This window comes from Alligator sinensis, unplaced genomic scaffold, assembly GCF_000455745.1.
Source record: "Alligator sinensis unplaced genomic scaffold, ASM45574v1 scaffold594_1, whole genome shotgun sequence".
Taxonomy (NCBI): Eukaryota; Metazoa; Chordata; order Crocodylia; family Alligatoridae; genus Alligator; species Alligator sinensis.
In genome coordinates this window covers 294159-318030 of record NW_005842286.1, presented here as the reverse complement: position 1 = coordinate 318030, position 23872 = coordinate 294159, and the positions used below count along the sequence as shown (strand labels likewise).

The 23872-nt window shown below is 47.6% G+C and overlaps 1 protein-coding gene across 2 annotated transcripts in view; it reads right to left on the bottom strand.

Annotated features, from left to right (window-relative positions):
• The window catches only part of RNF169 (ring finger protein 169), a 30627-nt gene extending 7205 nt beyond the window's left edge, over positions 1 to 23422 (bottom strand). The window contains exons 1-6 of one of the 2 annotated variants that reach the window (XM_025209375.1): positions 23200 to 23280; positions 19208 to 19349; positions 7267 to 7410; positions 6474 to 6586; positions 4744 to 4843; positions 521 to 2236 (exon numbers count right to left, since the gene is read on the bottom strand). In XM_025209375.1, the coding sequence (XP_025065160.1) occupies positions 1034 to 2236; positions 4744 to 4843; positions 6474 to 6586; positions 7267 to 7410; positions 19208 to 19216 (1569 nt within the window). In that variant the 5' untranslated portion in view covers positions 19217 to 19349; positions 23200 to 23280 and the 3' untranslated portion in view covers positions 521 to 1033. Of the gene's footprint in view, positions 1 to 520; positions 2237 to 4743; positions 4844 to 6473; positions 6587 to 7266; positions 7411 to 19207; positions 19350 to 23199 lie in introns of both variants that reach the window. The other variant, XM_025209374.1, reaches the window with a different exon arrangement.
• Positions 23423 to 23872: the final 450 nt, after the last annotated feature.

Below are 23872 nucleotides of genomic sequence, written 5' to 3'. Positions count from 1 at the left end.
TGGCTTGGCAGCAGCTCTGCAGAAAAGGACCTGGGGGTGACAGTGGACAAGAAGATGAATAGGAGCCAGCAGTGTGCCCTCGTTGTGAGTAGCATGCTGGGCTGCATTGGTAGGAGCGGTGCCAGCAGCTGGAGGGCAGCGATTCTTCCCCTCTATTCAGCACTGGGGAGGCCACATCTGGAGTACTGTGTCCAGCTTTGAGCCCCTCCCCTCCCCCTTACAGATAGTATGTGGACAAATTGGAGAGAGTCCAGTGGAGGGCAATGAAAGTGGTTCCAGGACTGGAGCCCACGACTTGTGAGGAAAGGCTGAGGAAAGTGGGCTTACTGGAGAAGAAGACTGAGAGGGGATTTAATAGCAGCCTGCAGGGGGTTGCAAAGAGGACGGAGCTGGACCATTCTCAGTGGGGGAGATGACAAAACAAAGAGAAATGGTCTCCAGTTGCAGCAAGGGAAGTTTAAGTTGTATTTTAGGAAACACTCTCTCATGAGGAGGGTAGTAAAACACTGGAACAGGTTACCTAGAGAGATGGTGGCATCTCCATCCTTGGAGGCTTTCAAGACCCGGGTAGACAAAGCCTTGGCTGGGATGATGTAGTTGGGGCTGGTCCTGCTTTGAGCAGGGGTTGGACTAGATCTATGAATCTAGATGTGACCTCTTGAGGTCTCTTTCACCTTATTTTCTATGTTCTTACCGCTCGCTCAGAAACTGCTGGTGTCATGGCTTTAGTAAAAAAATGCCCGCTTTTAGTCTTAACTTAGAAATGTCAGCGACCACATTTAAGTGCATTTCAGTGTGTGCATGGTGAGATCAAGACTTCTCTTCTAGACTGAGGGAATATACAAGGCAGATGAGTGTGTGCGTGTGTAACTTGCAAGGACCCCAGCTTCTACTTGAACTGGACCTCAAGTGTTTTACCATTAAAAATGAGAAACAATTTTGCAGGTGGAAGTATGATAAGAAAATAGTTTTTTCCTATAGGCTTTTTCAAAACCTCATGTCCTCTAGAAAAGGCAACATCGTCCGCTAAGTGCTACTTCGCACCCGTAGTGCTCTTTGACCGCAAGAGATACTGATCCACTCTTCCTTTCCTCCTATCCACTGTCCTGTTCTCGCTGTCAAAAATTTGCTGCAGCTGCAAAGCCAGCCGCCGGTCCTCCTCCTCCTGTTGCAATTTCTGCTCCATCTCCCTCACCAGGGGATTGTCGACGGCCAAGCCCATCTCGCCAGCTGTCTGCCTCAGTCTTTTAACAGACCCATTCTGTTCCAAGTGCTTTGTTTTACAACATCTCTTCCGGCCCCGGCGCAGCGAAGGGGGCTGTTCACTGCTGACATTTTCAACAGAGTTGCAGGTACCATTCTGCACATTAATTAATTCACTATTGTTCAGGTATTTCAGCTGCTTTTTCCCTGCCGTCTTGACCAGAACTCCCCCTGGGCTACTGTCTGGTGGTGCTGGGTTGGCTCCAATGATTCTTCTGGTCATTATTTTTGCGCCAACGCTAAGACAAGATTTGTCCGTGTAGGAATTTGCTTTGACATCGACCGTGTCTTGAGCATTCAGAGAGGCTCTGTTTGTTCTTGTGTTAGGTTCACAGGAACTGTTGTCTACTGTTAAGGTCTGTGAACCTCTTTTCTTGTCACTAGCCCCTTCTGGCTTGCCTTTGCTGATAGAGGGGGAATAATCTATCTCCATGTTACTGTCTGTGGCGGTGTCAGGGGGGACTTGATCATTTAACATTCGTGGGTGCTCTTTGCTGGAATGAAGGGAGTTTGCAATATCAGGGACCAGGAAGTCCTCCCCGGTCTCTGAAGCCAGAGATGTCAGGGTGGCTTTAGAGAGAGTCTTTTTGATCTGGCGCTCCTGAAAGATCTGCTCCCATTTTTTCAGGATCCTGGGGCTTGCTTCATAGGTGGTTGGTTTCTGCAGGCTCCGGCTGAGGTTCCTTGGAGTTGACTTAATGATCAAAGGACTCAGGACGCGGCCATCAGGAAGTCGCTTTGGAGGGGTGCACGGCGAGCAGACGATGGGTTTGAAATGATTGAGCTCCTCCGAGATGCTGTCGTTGCTCTCGGGGCTGATGGAGCGCTCCGGTTTGTGCAGTGTGGACAGCGAGGAAGCCGAGTTGAAAGTCAGACGTTTCTCTGCAGTCAGATCGGGAGCGGAGAGGCAGCGATTGTTTTGGGTGGATAACAGTACTCCGATAGGCGTGGATGTACTGGTTGCCGACATGACCTGCAGGACAAGTCATCGAGGTTAGAAAGCTCATGGTCGCAGAGGGGTGGAAAGAGAGGGACTGGAGTAAGAACACAAGCACAGTAACCACTGCACCCGTGTATCAGATCAAGATACCTGTTGTACCAGCCAGCTTCAAACACCTTGTTTGGCTCCAGCCAGCAACTTTCTTCCCCCCCCCCCCACTTTAACAATGGGCACAAAATCTAGCCTCTCTCCTAGCCCCCGAGATCCTGCCTGCCGGCCTCTCAGCTGCGTGCACACGAATCTGGAAGGCAGCTTATGACACCACAACAAGTCCAGCTCTGGTAGTCTGAAGCAGACTTGGCAACCAGAGCAGGCTGGAGCACATTAAAGGGCTGATCATGATGCACTAAACCCCACATTCATCTACAGCATTAGGATATGCTTGTTTCTCCCCAAGTAGGGGAAGCTGGCTGGCCATACTAGTGGCGAAATGCTTGAAGCAATGGAACAAATAAGGGCCCGAGAACCACGGGCATACACCAACCAGCAGCAGGATTGTTCGGCAAGGGGCCGCTGCTGAAAGCAGATAAACAGAAAGGTTTTCTTTCCATCAGCTGACTGACAGGGGTGGAAAAGAATAAGTATTAGACCCAGGCTTTAACTCCTCAATTGCAAAAAGTGGAAAGGTTGTCTGAAGGACACAGCAGGACCAGTAAAATAATCAATCCCCTGTGCATTATCTGAACACAAAGCCATTTCAGCTGATGGCATTCAAAGCAATAGTGGAGTCTGCAATGGATCCCGTCAACCTCAATGGGACCTGGCTTGGGCCCTTTGAGATGGACCTTTTCCCAGACCAGGGGCCATGACTGCAACCTCAGGAAAGCTGGCAGTCCTTTGAATCTCGTCACCCACACCATTTGGGTCACCCAAGTATGGCTGAGTGAGGACCGTCCTCATCGCCTTCTGCTTCCCAACCATGCTGGCACTCCAAGGGACTCCTCAGGCTTCCTACACTGACTGGATGTTTTGCATGGTTGGATATCACTTGCAGGGGATGAAGTAGAGGCTGAAGAAGAGGGGATTTAACTGCACCAAGTGGAAGGTCCCAGTAAGGGAGGGAGCTGATGTGGGGAGGACAGGGACATTGCCCTGATCCAAGATGAGTTGTGAAGGTTGCATGGAGACTGATTTAGTGAGGATCGCTGGCTGGGCAGGGAGGTATGGAGGGAAGTTGAGGTACCGCTTCAATCAGTGGAGGTCAAGACCCTGACGTGCAGTTGGAGGAAAGAAGGCTCTGGAACAAAGGGCTCGGTCCACGGCTGTAGAGGACACCCCACCCCCATGCAGGAAGGCTCAGCAGAGAGCAGGGGGAGGGAAGGAGAAGAGATGAAGGGCTGCAGATCTGCTAGGCAGGCCCTGACACTGAAGCATGCCACATCCCCCACATCTCCTACCTTGACTGGGCTGGGCCTTTGCATGTGGACACAAGGCACCAGGTACTGGGTGCGAGTGGGCTAAGCAGCACGGACTGAATCGGCAGGGATCACACCTGCTGCGGGAGAGTCAACGCCGGGCAGCACAGACCAGACCACACCGTATGCACGTGGGAAAGCTGCTGCTGTCGTTGCAAACCACTGGGATCCCGCTGGCCAGAGGCATGATTAGGAGGAGGCAGAAATGGCCCCGTAGATGAAGATTAGTAAAGGAGTCAGAAACAGAGAAAGAATGACTGACTAGCATGGCTTCTGTCAGAGAGGGCAAGTACTGGAGTCGATGGTGCTGACAAAGGTTTTAGGGACTAAGAAACCCGTTTCTTAAGGGAAACACTTCCACAAACTGCTTCCAGAAACAGCAGGAGCAACTCCCTACATGGGCTGGAACATTACCTGAAAACCCTCCAGATGTGCTTAGGAACCACGACTCCTACCAAAGCCCGTATGCACTGTGGGCACACAGTGTCCCTGCAAAGCAGGCCAGTCACTTCCTTTCAATTAAACACTGGGCCCCATGGTTTTTCCAAAAAGCCAGACTGGACATGCTCTTCGTAGACCTGTGCTACCAGCGCACAGGCAGAGAAGCAAAGGCCAGGCCAACAGTGATCATTTTTGCTTCGTTTGAAAAACAACTTGACAGGGACTGGTGTGTCTAGGGGCGGGGGAAGTAATTATTTTCCAAAACGCAGACAGAAAAAAAGTTTGGGTGGGGCTGGAAGATTTCTTTCAAGGCTCTGAGGAGGGTCCATTGGTTTAAACAGTCAAGGAATCAGCTTGGAAAAAAAAATTCACAAAAAAGGAGCCTTTTGACTCAGTTACCATAGGATGCAAGGCTAAAAAAGGAAAAAGCCTAAGCATTGTCTGTTTTTTCCAATATCAGCTCCTCTGGCAGGGTCTGATCAATCACCCAGAGCTAACACCTCCATTGACAGAACTCGGTAGTTTCCATTTCTAAATGACCAGCGTGGTGGTGTCTTTACCAGCCGCCCTACATGTGAACATCTGCCCCAGGGAACGTGACGCGCTTCCAGTTTCAGCCGGTACCTTTGTTTTGCTGGCTGGAGCTGCCCGCTGCCTGCTCTTTGATCGATCTTGGAGGGTGTCGTTGCAGCTCTGACTCCTCTCCACCTTGGAGGTGAGGCTCCTAGAAAGCAGGGATGAGTAACACATTCAACTTGGGTATTCACTTAAAAGCAACACAATAGTGACACCAGCAACAGCCACTCGCACTGTGTGGGGCGGAGGTCCCTGCCTTGGCAGAACTGAGCTGGCCCAGGAGACCCCCCACGTTGGGGTAAGGAGAATCGGGAGGCAGACTGACTGGGCGCTCTAGCACATAAAAGACGTAGGTGTCTAACTTAAGTGTCCTCAAGAACAGGACCCAGAACCCACTGTTAGGCACCTGGGCTCCCCATACAGAGCAAGGGGGGGACAAAGGTGCTGCAGAAGGGTGATCCCAAAGCACCCACACACTGAGCAATGCCAGCCAAACTAAGCACTGGGGTGCATCTGGGGCTTGTATCAGGGCTGCAGGCTGGCACTTCCGTGCTTCTCCTTTGGAGGAACTGAGCGGGACTCACTGTTGCCTTTTGAAACGTGGCTGGAGGAAGCAGAAGAGGAACTGGTGGTGGTAGCCCCACCTTTTAAGAGCCTCGTGGTCAGAGCACGGAGAGCCAGCTACAGTCCTTTCTGCACAACGGCACAGCTTTAATAGGAAGGATGGCATCCAAAGCTCAGGCTTCAGGCTGGTGGTTAGTGCAGTGTCTGGTGGATTGGGAGATCTAGCTTTGAACTAGGCTCCCCATTTCTCAGGCAAATGCTCTAATCACCAGGCTCTTAATTTATTTTATTTAGCAAATGCAAATCCGTGAAGCCAAGCAATAGCCTTGGCACTGCTCACTGCCTTTAGAAAGAAAGCAGCTAGGCGTCTGCTTTGAGAGGGTACATTAGACATGGTCTGTGTACGCATGCTGGACCAGACCCCTGTGGGGATGGATCTGCCTAGTTTCTGGAGCCCACTGGGGCCGAGGCAGGAACTGGGTATCTAACTGCTTGGGCTGGGGCACAGGAACAACTGCGGGCAACTGAGGGCACTCCCTGTCAAGCAGGAAGGACCCTAACAAGGTTAGGTACGTCCAGGGATGGTTGTAAGCCGAGCAGGTTTGTTCTCAGCTATAATTTCAGTCCTTGTGTCTTGTTTCAGGTGCTTTCTTTGGGCCTGGCACTACACATCAGTCTGCTTCTTGGGGCACTACACCTTGCCCCACACCCAGGGCTTGTGGCACATTACCCCCTCAGTCACTGCATGACATTATGAAAGCCCCTTGTCCTCTCTCATCCTAGTGCTCCTTAACTTGTTTCTCTTTACTCCTTGCATCACAGTGTAAAACTAAGTTATGAGGCAGAGGACATTAGGGGGTGTTTGTGAGGGTGGTTTAAATAATAGTGTTATGGATGAAGCTACCACATAGGTCATCGTGAAGTGCGAACAACGAAGATGACAAGTTTAACAAGCTCTAGAATAAATCCTGCCAAGGATTAACCCCCTGAGAATTGTGTGGCAGCTACAAGACAAACAGAGCTTATTTTTCCCCCATAATTCCAGTCTCATGGTCTCCAACTTGAAAATAGCCACAGCTAATTTTGGGTTATGACAGCTGTTTGAGTGAGATTTTCAGCACCTCCGGGATGTTCACAACAACGAAATGATCATGAACAATATTTAGGTTTGTCATGGACATTAATCAGTTTGTACCGAGCCCCCAACTTCTTACCCTGAAAAGAAAGGAAAGGAATAAGCGCTGCCCTTGGACACAAAAGCTGACCGATGCATTTGTTTGCCCTGGAAAGGTTCCTCATTCTCCGAGTCCGAGAGTCGTTCAGGAAACTGAAGTTAATCAAGGAAGAATTAGCTGACACACACACACACAAAATGAGTCACTTGGGAAACAAATTTTTTTATTACATTTCAAAACCCCCAGAAGTCCATGTGGCGGTTACAAGTGACGTGCAGAGAACAGAATGATTTTCCAGCTGGCGTTAATGGTCACAGATCCACTATTACTGGAGCTACAAGAGTAGCCAAGTGAGGAGCTGGTCCAATATTTTCACCTGTATTCATTATATGTTGCTAGGATTACAAAAAAATGCTACTTTAGGAATGCTTTTAAAAGGCATTATTTCTTGCATTCCTTTAGCTACTATGAAGTCCAAAGGGCCAAGGCTCAGAGGAATCATATATACCTGAGGTAGGTAGAGAAATAGAGAATTGTATTTACAGAAATACATATGAGGGGGAAAAAAGATAGGATGGTATGGTTTACAGAATATATTTCTATTCTGTAGTATCATAGCTGAACTCGGGCTACTGTCTCCAGTCCCTTCAGGGGTAGAAAGAAGTAAGGCAATTCTGCTATGAAGTTCTCTTTTCTAAGGGTATAGAAGTCCAAGTGTCAGCAGTGTAGGAGTGGCAAATACTGGACTTTAAAGTAAGCAACTTTTGTGCCTAGAAAAGTTACTGCCCCAGGACTGGGTCCTGACAATGCAGAGCTATATCTGGGTACTTACGCATTCCTGATTCATTTTAAGCATCAGTGGTTCCTCTTTTTTTTGCTCTTCCATTTTTCTTTTTCCCACTTCCATGTCTTCCAGAATTAGCTTGTGGATCAGATCCTCTGAAGTTTTCTCCTCTTGTAATTTTTCTTCTCTCAACTGTGCAAATGGCAAAAGAGAAAACATGAGAACATAAGAGCTGCCATTTACCGGGTCAAATCGTAGGTGCATCTTGTCCAGTCACTGTGCCACGCACTAGCAGAGGATAGATGCTGAAAGGGAGAGAGAACGGGGGGGTGGGGGGGCGTGACCAGGGTTTTTCCACTGTTCCTCTCCCACTTGCAGCCACAGCATTTAGGGCCTAGGAAGTTACCATACTTGAAACAGGCTGTTCATAGAGGCTGTGTGTTTACTGAATTAAACATGGACCTCGAGAGTCTGAAAATCCTATGTTCTAATCCTAGCGCTGGACAATGACTTGCTGTATGATTTCAGTTGAGTTGCTTTACACCTCACTGTGCGTGTTGGTTCCCACATCCATAAAACAGGATCGTTATCTAGCTCCCAGGAACATGACGAGCAGCCGTTTCTGCAAGGTCACACACGCACTTCGTGAGTACCACAGCTATTACTGCCTTCACACATCTTGAAATACCAATGGCCTTGTTCTTAGGCCCACCATTTGATATAGCCTTTCCCTTGTATTTCTTTCGAAAATATAGACACGCAAAACACTTCCACCTATTTTAAAGAATCGGGTGACTGATCTTGTAACAAAGGTGCAGGAAGGAACTGTAGGATACATACCTGTAACACTTCCTGTCCAGACAAAGACAGATGGCAGGTTTAATCTTCGAATGGATTATTTATTCAGACACACCAGTGGTGTTGATTTAATTAAAAATCTGCATAGGTTATGCCGTTACCTATATTAAAATCCACTAAAGTACAAGTTGTTTAGAGGCAAATGTCTGCAGGACCTTATACTTTGGCTGTATTTCAAGACCATATTATTATTTCACAAAATCAAAGAACTGGAAGGGACATCAAGAGACCATCTAGCTCTGGCCCTTGCACTGAGGCAGGACCATCTAGACTATCCTAGACAGACCTATTTCTAACCTGTGCTTTAAAACCGTCTTTTCTGGAGAAAAAGCTGATTTCTTCTTGTCCTTCCCCCAATGGATGTGGTCACCACCTCTTTGTAACAACCTTTTCAATACTGCATGACTTATGTTTCATCTTAGTCCTTTGTTCTCTAGAGATGCAGTGCTCAAGCTCTGGACCATGCAGCTGTGTCAGCCGGCCCATGGTGCTTTCTACAGGTCTGGAAATTTGGTGGCAGGAGAGCGGAGGAAGTGTTAACTGCCGCTCCCCTGCTGCCAAATTTCTGGGCCTGTGGGGAGCCCTGTGGGCTGGATGATGTGGTTCTGTGTACTAAATCATGCTGGTGCTCCATAAGGCCGGTGTGCGGGGCTACACCAGCACGCAGATGGATCCAGGTGCATGGGGTTGGACTAGCATGCAGCCAGATCTAGGCATGCAGTGATTGGGTCTGCATGTGACAAGATCCAGCAGCACAGGGTCAGCCCCAGATCCTACCCGCAGACCTACCCTGTGCTGGATCTGGCTGGCAGACTGACCCTGTGCCACTCATCAACCTGTGGGACTGGCAGGTTGAGTGCCACCGCTCTAGACTAAATAAACCCAATTCCTTCAAGCCGTTCATTCCCTAGAAGTTGTCCAAAACTTTTGCCTTCCCTCAGGACTCTCTCCAATTTGTTTACATTGCTCTTAAAGTGCACTGCCCAAAACTGAAGTTGATCACAAGGGATCCTGGTTTTCTCTATTTAAAAATCACAAATACTCTGATTTGACCCCCCGACCCCCTGCCCAATTCCATGTTTGTGCGCGATTAAAATGAAATACCATTATATGTGTATATCAGCTGAACGCTAGGTTTTATTTGCAGCTTTTAAACAATTTGGAAGCTTCAATCATTATAATATAATAAGTTCTAAATACCTATATATTTTGGCATTTGATTTTGGTTTTGTTTTTTATCATGGGCCACCGCCGCCTCCTCATGGGCGTGGGCTGCAGGGTAGGTGCCCCGGTTGACACTGCCAGCACGCAAGCAAAGGACCCTGCCTACCTGTCCATCTCTACCCCCATCAGGGCATGGTGCACCTGGGTCCTGGAGTAGTGATGCTGCCTGGGTTCTCCCTGTAGGCCTCAGCGCCTACAGACTGCCCCCCACCCTGCTACTCCAGCCCCCACCCACACAGCCCTGCCTTGCCCCTGCCAGCCCTGCTGCTTCTCTCTGCAGCCCCCACTCCACTCCCCAAGCCCTGACAGTGTCACCCACACCTGACCCCCAGCCTCCCTCGACCCCCCAGCCATACTGGTGCCCCTTGTTCCCAACCCACAGCAACCCTACCCCTGTCCCCAGCAAGCTTTACTTACTCCAAAGGCTTCAGGAGGGAAAGTGACCCTGAGCCAAACCCTGGCTGACTCAGATTCTCAGGCCTTGTTCCCTCCCCTCTCCGGGCAGGGCTTAGGGTTTCCTGCCCTTTTTGCAAGAAGCTCTTGCAGGCTGGGACTTTGCCGGTTTGCAGAGAGATCTTTGCACAAGGAGAAACCCACAGATTCCTCCACTCCAAACAGGGAAAAACCACATTCTTTTCCTTTAAATGGGAAAAATGCACATTTTTCTGCAGGAAACAGAAAACCTGGATTCCTGTTGATCACTAAGGGTTCGGGAAAGCGAACTTCATCAGGCCCGACCAGTCCGAATACACCTAGCTTATCTAAATAGTGGGACCACATTGCCACGAACATCGCCAGCTCCAAAACTGCAGAGATGTAGCCTTTGGCATGTGACAGCAGCGGTACCAAACTTATCCTTCCCCTCCAGTGTCCCAGCGAAAGAATGAGACCAGCTCCATGTGTCGAGAGAGGGTGGTGATTGCACTGTGGTGGGTAGTTACCACTCTATGAAAAACCAGCTTGGGGGGCAGGATCCACAGTTGTGACCAGCGTCACCAAGCTGTGCAGAGGCATCTTCCTGAGAAGGGCTCTCCCTGAGCTATGCTGAGACAATACATGAAGGGTTCAAGGGAGTCAGGGGAAGCCAACAGGCAAGATGCTTATTCCTCTTCTCCCCTGCACTTTCTTTCCTCTGGCCTCCAAATGCATCAGAAAAAGGACTAAGTCTCCAGTGACACAGAAACCGGTCACTCATGGGAGCGGGGCTGGTTAGGAAAACTGATGCTTGCAAATTCGGGCACTAGGGCCTGTCCAAGAAGCTGAGTGGATGCAGGCTGACAGTCGAGTGTGCTTCTGGGCACAAGATGGGGCATGGGAAGTATCTCCTGGCAAGGCCTGACCTCAGCAAGCCACAGATCTTCATCATTCAGCAAGCAGTAGCAGTATTTCAAAGGCTAGCGGGGAACCCCTGCTCGTAGGGCGACAGGTGGAAGTGGACAGGCTGCCTGCTGATTCTGAGCAGCCAGATGCAAAGGGCAAGGGAGTAAGTAGAGCCTACTGTGACGGTGTTTGCTTGAGGGAAGCCTTAAGGGAGCATTTTGGTGCTGTGCCATGAATGGTAACAACATTTGCTTTTAAAGGCAGCACCCCAGTCCCGTGTGGGGAGGAGAGGTCACACGCTTGGGCATGCTGGTGGCCATCAATGATTTAATGCACATGCCGAAGCCCAGCGCGAAAGAGGAAAGGCTTTATTTTAGGTAACAACACTCAGTGATGAAACGCAGAGGGAATGGGCACAGAGAGCCACCTTGTACGCAACAAAACCCCCCGAAAACACCAGCTTACAGACAACTGACCCCTAAGCAGTCAGCAGGCAGAGTCTGGAGCGAGGAGAAAGGACTAGGGACTCGTCAGCATGCTGCCTAAAGTCTGGGGTAGGTAAAGCCAGAATTTCCTTTCCCATCTGCAGCTTTCTGTGATGCAGCCCAGTGGGGGAGATGGTGCTTGTGCCTAGGCTGAGCTGGGGTGTAAAGCTTATCACAGGTGTTTTCCATGCGATGATGTGATCATGGGAAGTTAGGCCTGCCGGTCAACTAGTTTCTGCTGTACCACCATCACTGCTTCAGTAGATTCGTTACATACCCATATCAGGGATAATGCCGGTTCGAGAAGACGCTCTGCTTTGGGATTTACCAAGAAGAAGCTTTATCTAGTCTCCCTCCTTCAGGGTCCTCGAAGCCAGCCCTGGCCTGACTTCTCAAGGGGCAAGCCTCTGGCTCGAGACCCTGCCTCCTCTCTCTCCCTGGCTTCCTTGGCAATCTGCAACACCTCTGCCTCCAAGAGCTCCTTCTTACTGGTCAGCTTATTGGAAACAGTACCAATATCCCAAACAGCACAGACTGCCCAGCTCCAAACAGAAGTCTTTACTGTATACTGCAGCCCTTTGTCCTCACTTGAACCCGTGCTTACCTCTCTGTGGGACTACACTCTTTACACCATCCTTCCTGGGACTTTTCTCCTCTCACCCCAGATCCCTCCAAACCTCTCGCTCTCTTCAGACACGGGCCACCCACCTGATGGGATGGGGACTCAGAGAGGTATCACCAGTGATGCCTCCAAAGCTCTTGAGATGAGGACAGTAGGTCACCCATGTTTCGCATCCATAAAGGAGAGTGGAGATGATGACTGCATCGCACACCTGGATCCTGGTGTCCTTCTATGATCAGTAAAATCAAACCAAAGCAATCTCCTGATGGAGATGTTGTGCACCAAATCCTGTGCTGGATCTCCTCCTCCTCATTTGTTCTGTGAGAGAGGTGGCTACCGAGGTAAGAGAAGTGCTCGATGGCCTCCAGGGTCTTTGAGGAGGGAGGAGGTGTCACCATTCATGGCCTGGAGCAGGCTGATAGAGCACTTTAGCCTCCTCAGTGTTGAGAGAGGACCACAGTTCAGTAGGCTTCTGCTAAGAGATTCAGTGCAGTCTCGAGAGTTTTTTCAGCGTGCACACTGATGGCACGGTTAAAGGACAAGGATGGCCGTCATGAATAATCTGGTCTTTGAAAGAAAGTGTCCTAGACTGAAAAGCCCTCCATCCGTTCACTATTCAAATATCAATTCCAGAAGGATGGCAGTCCTTAACGAGAACCAAGATGACACACACACACCAAAAGAAAAAGAAAAAGAAAAAAAAAAAGAACAGAATTGGGGCAATGATGCATCTTTGTATAACCTCAGTATGGGTCCATCTCCAATCCATTACAAAGAACAGTCGCAGTTATTTGGTTGTGGAAAAGTCTCAAGACTTTGATGTATTTTTCAGGGCATCTAAATCTAGCCAGTACTTTCCACAATGCGGCATGACTGATGAGTCAAAGGCCTTAGTAAGGTCAACGAAGACCATATACAGGTCCTGATGTTGTTCCCCGACACTTTTCTCGGACCCGGTACATAGCAAAGACCATGCAACTTGCCCCACAGGATGATGTGAACCACAATGAGATTTCAGAAGGGCTTGCTCAGCAAGAAGTAGAAGATGGTTCATGAAGATGAGGATTTTCCCTCGAGGCTATACCTCGATAGTTCCCGCACACAAACATATCTCCTTTATTGAAGATAGTCATGCTATTAGCATTCCTCAGGTCCTCCGGGATCTCTCTCTGAGTTGTTCCAAATTTGCAAAATAAATTCATGGGTCACAGTATCAGTTCCTCGCCACCTGCCTTGAAGATTACAGCAGGTATGCCGTCTGGTCCAGTAGCCTTGTTCTTCGTTTTCTTGCTAGCATGCCAGCTTGCTAGGATAGGAAGGCTGGCGAGGGATCCCCCCTCAGGCTGTTAGGTGACAGACTTGATGGTGGCATCCGTCACAGTTGACTCATGGGTCAGGAGTGCTGCAAAGTGCTCTTTCCTTTTAGCCTGGATAGATTTGTTGTCTCTGATGAGCACTGAGCCATCATGCAATCAGCCTGTCCCTGGAGCTGAATCTCCTTCACTTTATCTTGCCACCACTGATTTTTGAAGATCCTCCTTTGAGCTTTGGGTTTGAGGAGCTGGTATGTCTCTTCTACTGGTAGGAGATGTCATCTTGCCAAGCAGAAAGAGCCCTTCACTTCCGGTTGAGGAGGGCTTGGATGTCAGTGTTGTTCTCTCATCAAACCAGTTTTGGTGTTGATAGGTGGTATAGCCAATGGTTTCAGCACAGGCCATAAGGACGGCAGTTTTAAACTCCTTCTAGAAATCCTCAGTGATACCTTACCTTCAAGTTGTGGGCAGGAGCAGAGAGCTTTTCATGGAGACACTGTTGGAGATCCTTATGGACCTCCTGGCCTTGAAGAGATTTGGTGTCGAGAGTCCTTTGCATTGCTTTTGGCTGTTTTCAGTGTCTCAGAGCAAGCTGGATATTCATAATGGATCTGATGAGATGATCTGTTCAGCAATCACCAGTTGCTCACATGGCTTGTGATGCAGACGTCCATTTGATCATGGACTCTAACAGTAATAATAAAGGAGGTCCTGGTGCTTAGAGCAAGGGTGTCTCCAGGCGGTTTTGTATCTGTCACTCTGTCTGAACATGGTGTTCCTAATGACCAAAGATCCTGGTTTTCTCTGATGAAAAAATTAAAATCCCCAATTTTCAGATTTAAAAAAGTAACCCAAAATCCACATTTTTCTGTGATCAAAATGAAACACCACTAATATATAGATATATATCTACAGTGGTGCTTCATTTTGATCACAGAAAAATGTGGATTTTGGGTTACTTATTTTAATCTGAAAACTGGGGATTTTTTTTTTCAAATCGGAGAAAACTAGGATCCCTGCTAATGACAAGACCGGGAAGGATGGCGAGGGACGCCACTGGAGCCAGTTTTCCCTACTCCTTCCTTCCCAGTGGTGCCACTCCAGTTCCAGGTCATGCCCAACTCTGGCACTGAAGTCACCAAGGAGAATGATCTGGTCTTCCTTGGGTGTATTAGTCAGAACATGGTCAAGGTCAAAGTAGAATTGCTCTTTGATATCATTGTCAGCCTCAGTAACCGGTTGTTACAGATGAGATGGAGGGTCACAAGATGTTCGTTGATGTCCATGGGGAACTCCGTAAGTTGACTAACGAGCTGATTCTTGAAGACAAAACGGGTGATGTGGGTGCATTTGTCCTGGGCCAGTTTCCCCTTCCAGAGGAAGGTGTAGCCTCCACCGTCTTCCCTCAGCCCTCATCCCGTCCATCTTGTCTCACTCAGACCTGCAATGTCAATGGTGTAACTTACTTCCCTGGAGATGATGGCAGTCCTTTTTTTTTCTGGCAGGTCACTGTCTTGGTCAGCAGTCTGGTTCCAACAACTCTGTGCATAGCAACTTCATAGCTAGTTGCTGTAAACAGTTTCCCAAGTAGGAGGTCTTGATGCCCCTTTTGCCCCAGGAGAGGATGACAGTCTGGGCCTGACAGCAGGCTGCAGTGACTGCTCCCTGGTTGATTCTCCCTGACGAGATAATTTTTTCCCCCCTTCTCTGTAGATTGAGACCCTGTAGTGGTAGAGAGGCTTGTGTGTCCCAATGATCCTCAGAGTGATGCCACCTGGAGTCTCCCACTCCTAGCGGGCTCACCCATTGGGGAACAGGTCTGAGGGGAGGTTTCAGACAAACTGTGGTCCAGCTGTAAGTCCTCAGAGGTGGGTCAGGCAGAAGATGATGTCAGGATCTCAATAGCTGTAACAATGAAAGAAGGCTTCAGCAAGAAGGAAGTCTCCTGTTGTCTAGGGTTCTCCCTTGACACTGGATCCAGATCTCCATCTTGTCAAGGCTGTGTGGTTGTTGTTTTCATGCACCAGCTTCCTCACGTTGAAGTCACATGCACGTTTCTAACACGGGAAACACCACATTCTTCAAAAACCCTGTGGTGATGGATCAGTGGAGATGGAGATAGGACCATGGCTGGAGACTACCAGATTCACTGAATCTGCAGGCAGCAGTAGCCTGATGGTCGTCTTGCACCTGGGTTGAGACAGAGGTGCAATTTGACAACTGTTACCATGACTGTGCAAGTCCTCTTCAGGATCCCTGCTCATCCTGCACGGGGAGAGGGCTAGAAAAGGTGCCCTAACCCTAGGCTGCCTTATCTGCTTTTGCCTGGGGAACCACATCCACTGGCATCACTCTCTCTGCAGTCAAAAACATCATAAGATGACAATGTTTTTGCAACATGGAGCGTTTTATCGAAGTATCTGTAATTTACTAAACAAATGAAATTAATAAACCTCCTAAAATACACTGTAAAGTATCCCAAAACGCACTTGGAGTAGAAGCTGTTTGTGCATTTGTAGGTAGTAGTATGGCACCAAAAAACATTTTGTATAACAAAAAAGCACGCTAGATGCTTTGGAGAAAGGCAAAAGACCTAGCGGCAAAGAGCTTACAACCTAATGCCCACTTTTGTATCTGTGTACACGGAAGCCAACTGAGATCAGTCAAGTTCTCCTAGGCAAGTTCTCTCTTCAAGACTCCTAGGCAAAGTCTTTGAAAAAATTATCAAGGCTCACGTATGCGAGAGCCTGGCAGGACAAATTATGCTGAGGGGAAACCAGCACGGGTTCGTGGCAGGCAGATCGTGCCTGGCCAATCTAGTCTCTTTTTATGACCAGGTTACGAAATGCCTGGACACAGGAGGAGGGGTGGATGTCGTATACTTAGACTTCAGGAAAGCCTTCGATACGGTATCCCACCCCATACTGGTGAACAAGTTAAGAGGCTGTGACTTGGATGACTACATGGTCCGGTGGGTGGCGAGTTGGCTAGAGGGTCGCACCCAGAGAGTCGTGGTGGATGGGTCGGCTTCGACCTGGAAGGGTGTGGGCAGTGGGGTCCCGCAGGGCTCGGTCCTTGGACCGATACTCTTCAGTGTCTTCATCAGCGACTTGGACGAGGGAGTGAAGTGTACTCTGTCCAAGTTTGCGGATGACACAAAGCTATGGGGAGAAGTGGACACACCGGAGGGCAGGGAACAGCTGCAAGCAGACCTGGACAGGTTGGACAAACGGGCAGAAAACAACAGAATGCAGTTCAACAAGGAGAAATGCAAAGTGCTGCACCTCGGGAGGAAAAACGTCCAGCACACCTACAGCCTAGGGAATGACCTGCTGGGTGGCACGGAAGTGGAAAGGGATCTTGGAGTCCTAGTGGACTCCAAGATGAACATGAGTCGGCAGTGTGACGGAGCCATCAGAAAAGCCAATGGCACTTTATCGTGCATCAGCAGATGCATGACGAATAGGTCCAAGGAGGTGATACTTCCCCTCTATCGGGCGCTGGTCAGACCGCAGTTGGAGTACTGTGTGCAATTCTGGGCGCCGCACTTCAAGAGGGATGCGGATAACCTGGAGAGGGTTCAGAGAAGGGCCACTCGTATGGTTAAGGGCTTGCAGGCCAAGCCCTACGAGGAGAGACTAGAGAAACTGGATCTATTCAGCCTCCGCAAGAGAAGGTTGAGAGGCGACCTTGTGGCTGCCTATAAGGTCATCACGGGGGCACAGAAGGGAATTGGTGAGGCTTTACTCACCAAGGCGCCCCCGGGGGTTACAAGAAATAATGGCCACAAGCTAGCAGAGAGCAGATTTAGACTGGACATTAGGAAGAACTTCTTCACAGTTCGAGTGGCCAAGGTCTCTCTTTCCTGCCTATGCAGGGGGTCGGACTCGATGATCTATTGAGGTCCCTTCCGACCCTAACATCTACGAATCTGTAAGTTGCACACAGAATCCAAAAGAAATCAGTCGAGTCGGACACAAAGTTCTTGCAGCCGAAGCAGAGTCAAAAAGATGCAACATACGGAGGGAAAAACCATGCCCAAAAATTGTGCGCCTCAATGCTGGAGTTCAGCAAACATTTTGATAGATTCAGGCTTTCTAGGTTGGATGAGGGTTTTTACATTAGACTGATAAACAAGGCATCTAAAAACACATCTGAAGACAGAGCCACAATATTTAGTTTAAGAAATACACAAACCTCACTACATGACACCATTATAAAGATTTGCTTGGTAACGGGAAACTGAAGAGCAACTGCTACATTTACTCCACTACATGGTAAAATAATCTCTCAGGCTGCGTCCAGATGAGTGGGAACATGTGTTTCCCCAGGGACAAGCAGCAGTGGCACATCTTGTGCCGCTGCTACTTGTCCCCGGGGAATGCCCGTGGTGGGACATGCCCAGGTGGAGTAGGGGAGGCTAGGGCCAGCAACTGTGCTGGCCCCAGCAACCTTACCTGGAGTCCTGGGGGCCTTGGAGAACTGCAGCTGCTGTGCTCCCGCAGCAGGGAGCCTGGCCAGCGGCTGGAGAGCGGCTCCAGCTGGCTAGGCTCCAGTTTTGGTCGGTGTGCACTGCCGCCAACATATGCTGCCTTGTTTTTTTTCCATGTAGGTTTGACCCCAGGATTTCCCAGGGTCAAGAAACACCGCTGCACTGCAAAGTAGCAGCATGGGGAACACCTGCATGTGCAGCGTGCGGTGCTGCAGATGGGTCTGCAGCGCCACATACCACACATCTGTGCTCATCTGGATGCAGCCTCAGAGGCTAGTCTTGTACAAAGGACTGGATGAGGGATAACAAGCCTTTAAGGTTCCAGTAAGGTTCTTTTGAGCTGTCTGAAATGCTCCCAAAACTCTTCCTTCCCTTCTCTTGTCCCCCCACCAGAACCTGTCAAAATCCACACAGTTCACCATTTGTTCTCCGGTCCATGTTTGTATTTAATTCAGCTTCATGTACAGACACATGCACACAAATAAAAACATAGAAAATTTTTTATCAGCTTGCTGAAACAGACAGCAAGAGATGCAGACAGAAAACACTGACGGAGCCAAAAAACACATCTCTTTTGAAAAAAATATTTTTTATGCTCTGTTTTAGAAGCCTTGTATACCTCCTTCAAGCCAGCTGGTTAATGTTGGCACCTAGGCAAATATTTGTGTAAAGATATCTTGGAAAGTTTTGTTTCTATCTGTAATGTAAGTAAAGTTTGCTAGCCAGTGTTACTAAATTTGGCTCGTTAGTTTAATGTTTCCCGATGTGGGTCTTCCATCCCTTTCCAGATATACCTGGATTAGATGTATAGGCTTCCACAAATTAAAATGTCATTAATATGCAAGAAGAATCATGCCACAGAAACAATCCTAATAATAATCCTATTAATAATAATGGGATGTTGCTGGGAAATTCGGGTGTACAATTTAGTGGCAAACAAAACTTCCCATTGACAATACTTATATTAGGTTATACAAAACTGTAAGGTTAAATTATTTTCCCCAAATGCAAACAATACCTTGCAGAGTTTCCAACAAAACACTGCAGTACTGCACCAGTTCAAGAGGAATAGGTAAAAAAAGGCTACCTTATTATAGATTTCATAGACGTTAGGGCTGGAAGGGACCTCGCGAGACAATCGGGTCCAGCCCCGATTATACATCTCTGATTTAGTTAGTCTATAATGTGGAACTCTAACCTGCCTTCTGCCGAGCTTATCTAAACTGCACCAGTTCAAGAGGAATAGGTAAAAAAAGGCTACCTTATTATAGATTTCATAGACGTTAGGGCTGGAAGGGACCTCGCGAGACAATCGGGTCCAGCCCCGATTATACATCTCTGATTTAGTTAGTCTATAATGTGGAACTCTAACCTGCCTTCTGCCGAGCTTATCTAAAGAAACCAACTTGTTAAAAGGTAAAAAAAAAAAGTATAAAGATCAGGAGTAGATTCTTAGAGGTTTCACTTCTAGTAAGCTTGGATGTTAATTAGTGGTACACGTAAAAAAAATAATTTTAACCAAACCTTGCAAGAGCCCAAGAAACTGTTATGCTGGCAGCCTGAGAATAATCCTTCCCATGCAATTGAAGGGAAAAAAAGTTCTCTCGTTTCATGGGCAAATTAGGAATAGTATTCTTGACATCAACATATACACCCAAAATCTGGTAAAACTCACATTTGACATCTTCTCTTCATTCCACGAACTCTCCAGGTTTACGTGGTGTTTAAAGGTGCGCTACAGTGAAGGAGACTGCTCTGTCTATCACTGCTGCTGAGAAGGTACATGTCTGCACATGCCACAGGTAGGAGTTTCCCTACTGATTACACAAGATTACAAGCAAAAGACTGTTTGTTGTGTGAAGGAAACTCAAAAACCTGAGATTTTACTAAATATTACAAATTTTTACCCCTTGGCAATATAAAAAAGAAAACAAAACCCCAAAGCAAGCTTTCCTTAAAAACAAAATAACCATAAAATCCCCTTTATTTTGCATAGTTGGATGGATGCTAAATAATTAACCTTATTCTAAGTACTGGTACATCTAGAAGCAAGCTTGTCCACTGTGTCAAGAATAGCCTTTTACAGAATTATCTGAATCTGATCAATGGTCTTCAATGCAGTAAGTGCCTATAGACAGCAAAGAAGTGCTATGCTGTATTCAACTACAAAAGGGTTAAAACTAGGGTCAATATTTAGATTTTTAAAGCACCTGACCTTTTCAACGAGATGGAGATACTTTAAAGAACTGCTCCTCAAACACAGGAAGATGTTAAACAAACTGGGGAGACTCTGATAAAGTTCGGTGATTGTCCCCAAGTCACAAAAGTCGGAGTTAGGTATGGGATTTAGCACTCAAGACTATGGGATTATGACTTCAGGAGTGTAGCCAATCATGACAAAGAGCTCATTTACGAATCTAGCCAATAACGACAGTTACCATGAAAGGCTGGTTATTTTAGTTAAAAATGGAGTATTTGACCCTCAAAATTTCACCTATCATTTTTAAAGCTGCATATTAAAGTAGCTAAGTTTCCATGATGAATGAAAAGTCAGCAGGCAAGTTGTCAGAAGTTGTAGTCTTGCACTTTACTTGCTCACTCATATTTGGGGAGGAAAAGGATCTCTCAGCTGTTGGCGAGTAAAGATTTAAAAAGGGAAGCTCAGTGGACCAGCAGACCAAGAGGCATTAGACAAAAAAATTCCATTTCCAGAATGTGTGGGGCATAATTAAAATGCCAGCAGTATTTCATTTTGTGTGTGAAGTATTCCGCTGAACTGCGTATATAATATCAACCGTTTCAGGTGGGCAATAGATGCAAACAAAGATCTCATGATGATCTAGAGCTGTTGCAGCCTTACTGCAGGTAAAAATGATTGCAGCAAACTTTAAAAAATAGTCAGTGTGGTACAACCTCCGGCCTTCAATCGGCCACAGCAGTCAGATTTGATCCGTGGTGCTCAAACTTTTGGTCCAGTGGGTCAGATGAACAGCGCGGGGCTGGTCCGTGGGCCAGAATGGGCCCCACACTCCCATACTGCTCCTGATCCACCATGCAGGACCACTCTATCCAGCTTCCAGGCCCCCAAGGGTCTGGAAATTTGGAGTAGAGGAGCAGTGCCACTGCTTCCCAGCCATCAAATTTTCAGATCTGTGGGGAGCCCTGTAAGATGGAAGACATGATGCCAGGGGATAGATGTGGCTCTTGGCTGGGTTTGAGCACCCCTGAATTAAGATCTTTCATACAGTTAGTAACTGAGTGACCAGAGAAGTAGATAAGAATGGCCATTTACTGGGTCAGACCGCAGGTCCATCTTGCCGAGTATCCTGTGTCATGCAGTGGCAGAGGGTAGATGCTGAAAGGGAGAATGAACAGGGGACGACCAGGGTTTTTTCCACTGTTCCTCTCCCACTTGCAGCCTCCAGCATTTAGGGTCTAGGAATTCCTGATTCAGAGGCCGTGCCCCTTACTCCTTGCACTCAATAGCTACTGATTACCCTTTTCCTCCAAGGATGTGTTCAGTCCCTTTTTGAATCTGGCTGAACTGTCAGCTTCCACAACATCTTGTGGCAATGAGTTCCACACTTTATGCAGTTTGTGGTGTTAGTCTGAAGTCAGGCTGAAGGCAGGGTAGAAATACACCTTAAAGACTACCTGAATCAGAGATGCATAAGCTTTGTGAGCAAGAGCTCACTTCATCAAAGAGTTTTAATTCCTAGCTACAGAGATTCCCATTTGAGTTAAAGAATACATCAGACATCTAAGTAACATTCCTAACCTTTCACTGGTGTCTATAATAAGGAATTTAGTAACAAAACATTCCCAACATTGTAAAAATGCCCAAAGCCACAACATTTTAATCTACACAGCAGGCTTGGCTACGTAGGAGAAAAGAAAACGGAAAGCAGTCTGACTGCAATATCCCGCAGGACAGAGATGTTGCATTCCCTTCCAAAAGTGCTTTAATCAACTGAAGTTACTCTATAAACTGCAGGGACAAGCTGTGGACTCTCCATTATTGGAGGTGTTCAAGAAGAAGGACAGCTGAGGGTCAGGGATAGGCACAGCTATGCCTATGTTTTGCTATGGGTATTTTCCATGTTTCTGGGCTTTGCTGAGGGTTGCATGGGGCTGGGAGGAAATTCTTCTCCCTCCCCTCCCTGCTTTTTAAAGTGCTTTTTAAGCCTTCCTCAGAGGCACTAGGGATTGGCTACAGCCCTGGCTGGGGGTTTTGGCTGGGCTGTGCCAATGCTCCTGCTGGGACTTAAACCCAGGTGTTCCTGGCTGGATGGTTTTGCACTTCTGCACAGGGTCAGGCTGATCACCAAATGTGGGGTCAGGAATTTTACCCCATGGCAAGATTGGTACAGACAGTGGGGATTTTTGCCTTCCTCCCCAGCAGGGGGCACGGCCCTCTACCTGGGATCTCCTGAACGCACGTTAACAATCTTTACAGAAGCAGGACATTGGCTGCTGTGGTCCCACTGCTTTATCTATGGCAGGTTAGGGTGTTACATCTTGCGTTGTGTAAGGATTGACTGTGTAGCTTTGCCAAGAGGTTAGACAATGCGTTGGGTTTGGATAGGAATAACCGTGCCTAAGGGAATGGGGGATTGGATTAAGTGCCCTATCCAGGTCCTTTCCAGCCCTGCTTCTCTATGATTTTATGACCTGGCCAGCACAGGGAACTCTTTTCAGCTGTCACCATGAATGATGCTATCAAGACTGCAAGAATGCTTTCAGAATGAGAAAAGTGCACGTCTTCGCTGTATGGCTACACACATATACTCTCCTTGGTTTCAAAGGTGCACACGCCACTCCTGACCAAGCCTTCAACCAAAAAACCCCCCACTTTCATGGAGAAAAAGGCCCTGACCCAGCAGAGTTGACATGGGCTTGTACGGGGCTTTGCATGGCTCCCTGGGAGCGGCTGCAATAGTCAGATCAGGGTTTATATCAGGAAAAACGAGCGAGCAATAGGGGCAGAATGGACACTGCTCTCCACCCTCACCCAGAGCAGCTACTGCTACACCTACTGCATTTCTAACTCACCAGGCAAGCAGACTTCACAAGTGGCTCGCCACAGGAGACGTTCTACTGTAAAAACTTGACTCACTTCAATGATTGATTTTCAAAACATGCTCCGTTTTAATGTACAAAACAATTCTCCCACACAGAGCCTATTTAATTCCCAAAGGTCTGAAAAGGCTTTTTCTTACCCTTTATTTTTCCCCCCATTTATTTTCCTTCATCCTTTGCATTAGACCAAGTCTTGAAAGCCTGGCTTTGAAAGATTCGATTTCTGAGACAGTTGCGAATGAGTGAAGCGTGGTGGGGGCAGATCAGGACTGTAAAAGGCTTTGCAAAATAATAATTTGCAACAGCAAATGTACTAATAAACCCTGTATATCTTACAGTTGGTTAAGTAACGGCGAGGAAGGTACGTTTTCATCTCTTGGAAGCCAGCCTAAGATAGCAGTATCTGGCTGCTACGCTTTTAGCTACTGCCAATGTTTCCTGAACTGGCTGGGTGGTATGAAAGGAAAAATGACCTTTGTTGTAGAAGACAGAAAAAGCCTCTGAATGCTCCACGTAGGTAAGAAGGTATATTTGTAAAGACTCCCAGTTACTCTGGAAGCAAAGTCATTATTAAGCAGAGTACTATACCTTCTTCAGCTGGCTTTCATATTCCTCACGCAGTTCCCCTGGTTTGCTTAATTTGATGGGTGCTCTGAATATAAAGTCTGGAGAGAAAAGGGGGGGGGGGGGGGAAAAAAGGAGGAACATACTTTAAAAGGTACAATACTTGGAGATATCTTCCTTTATTCTTAAAAATGGCTAGCTATACTGTTATTTTCCATTTCAGTAACTGAAGTTTGACTCTATTTAGACATACAAGGTTCTACAGCATTTCCTCGACCGCATACATTTATATTACAACCCTGCTACCAGAGCTGTGCGCTAATACACAAGGTATTCAAGCTGCCTTCGTTACAGTGCTCTGCTCCCGCAACAGCACGCACAAAACATTTAAGGGAGACGGCCGATTAATAACTTCCATGGTTTCACCCTGCCTTACTTTCTGCCCGTCTTCAGACTAACGTGGCTAATCACCTCTTTGCACGATTCTTAATCGTGATTCTCCGAGTTGCTTACTAACAATTAACCACCACAACATCCCATGGAGGACTTATTTCCATGTTACAAGCAAAGAGGGTAAGCAGCTTGCCCGAGACGTCACCGTGAATCAGTAGCGGAGCCAGAAATAGCACCAACAATAAAACGTGCATTTTATTACACTAACTCTAGTAAGGCCATCTACACCAGCAGCATGATATTC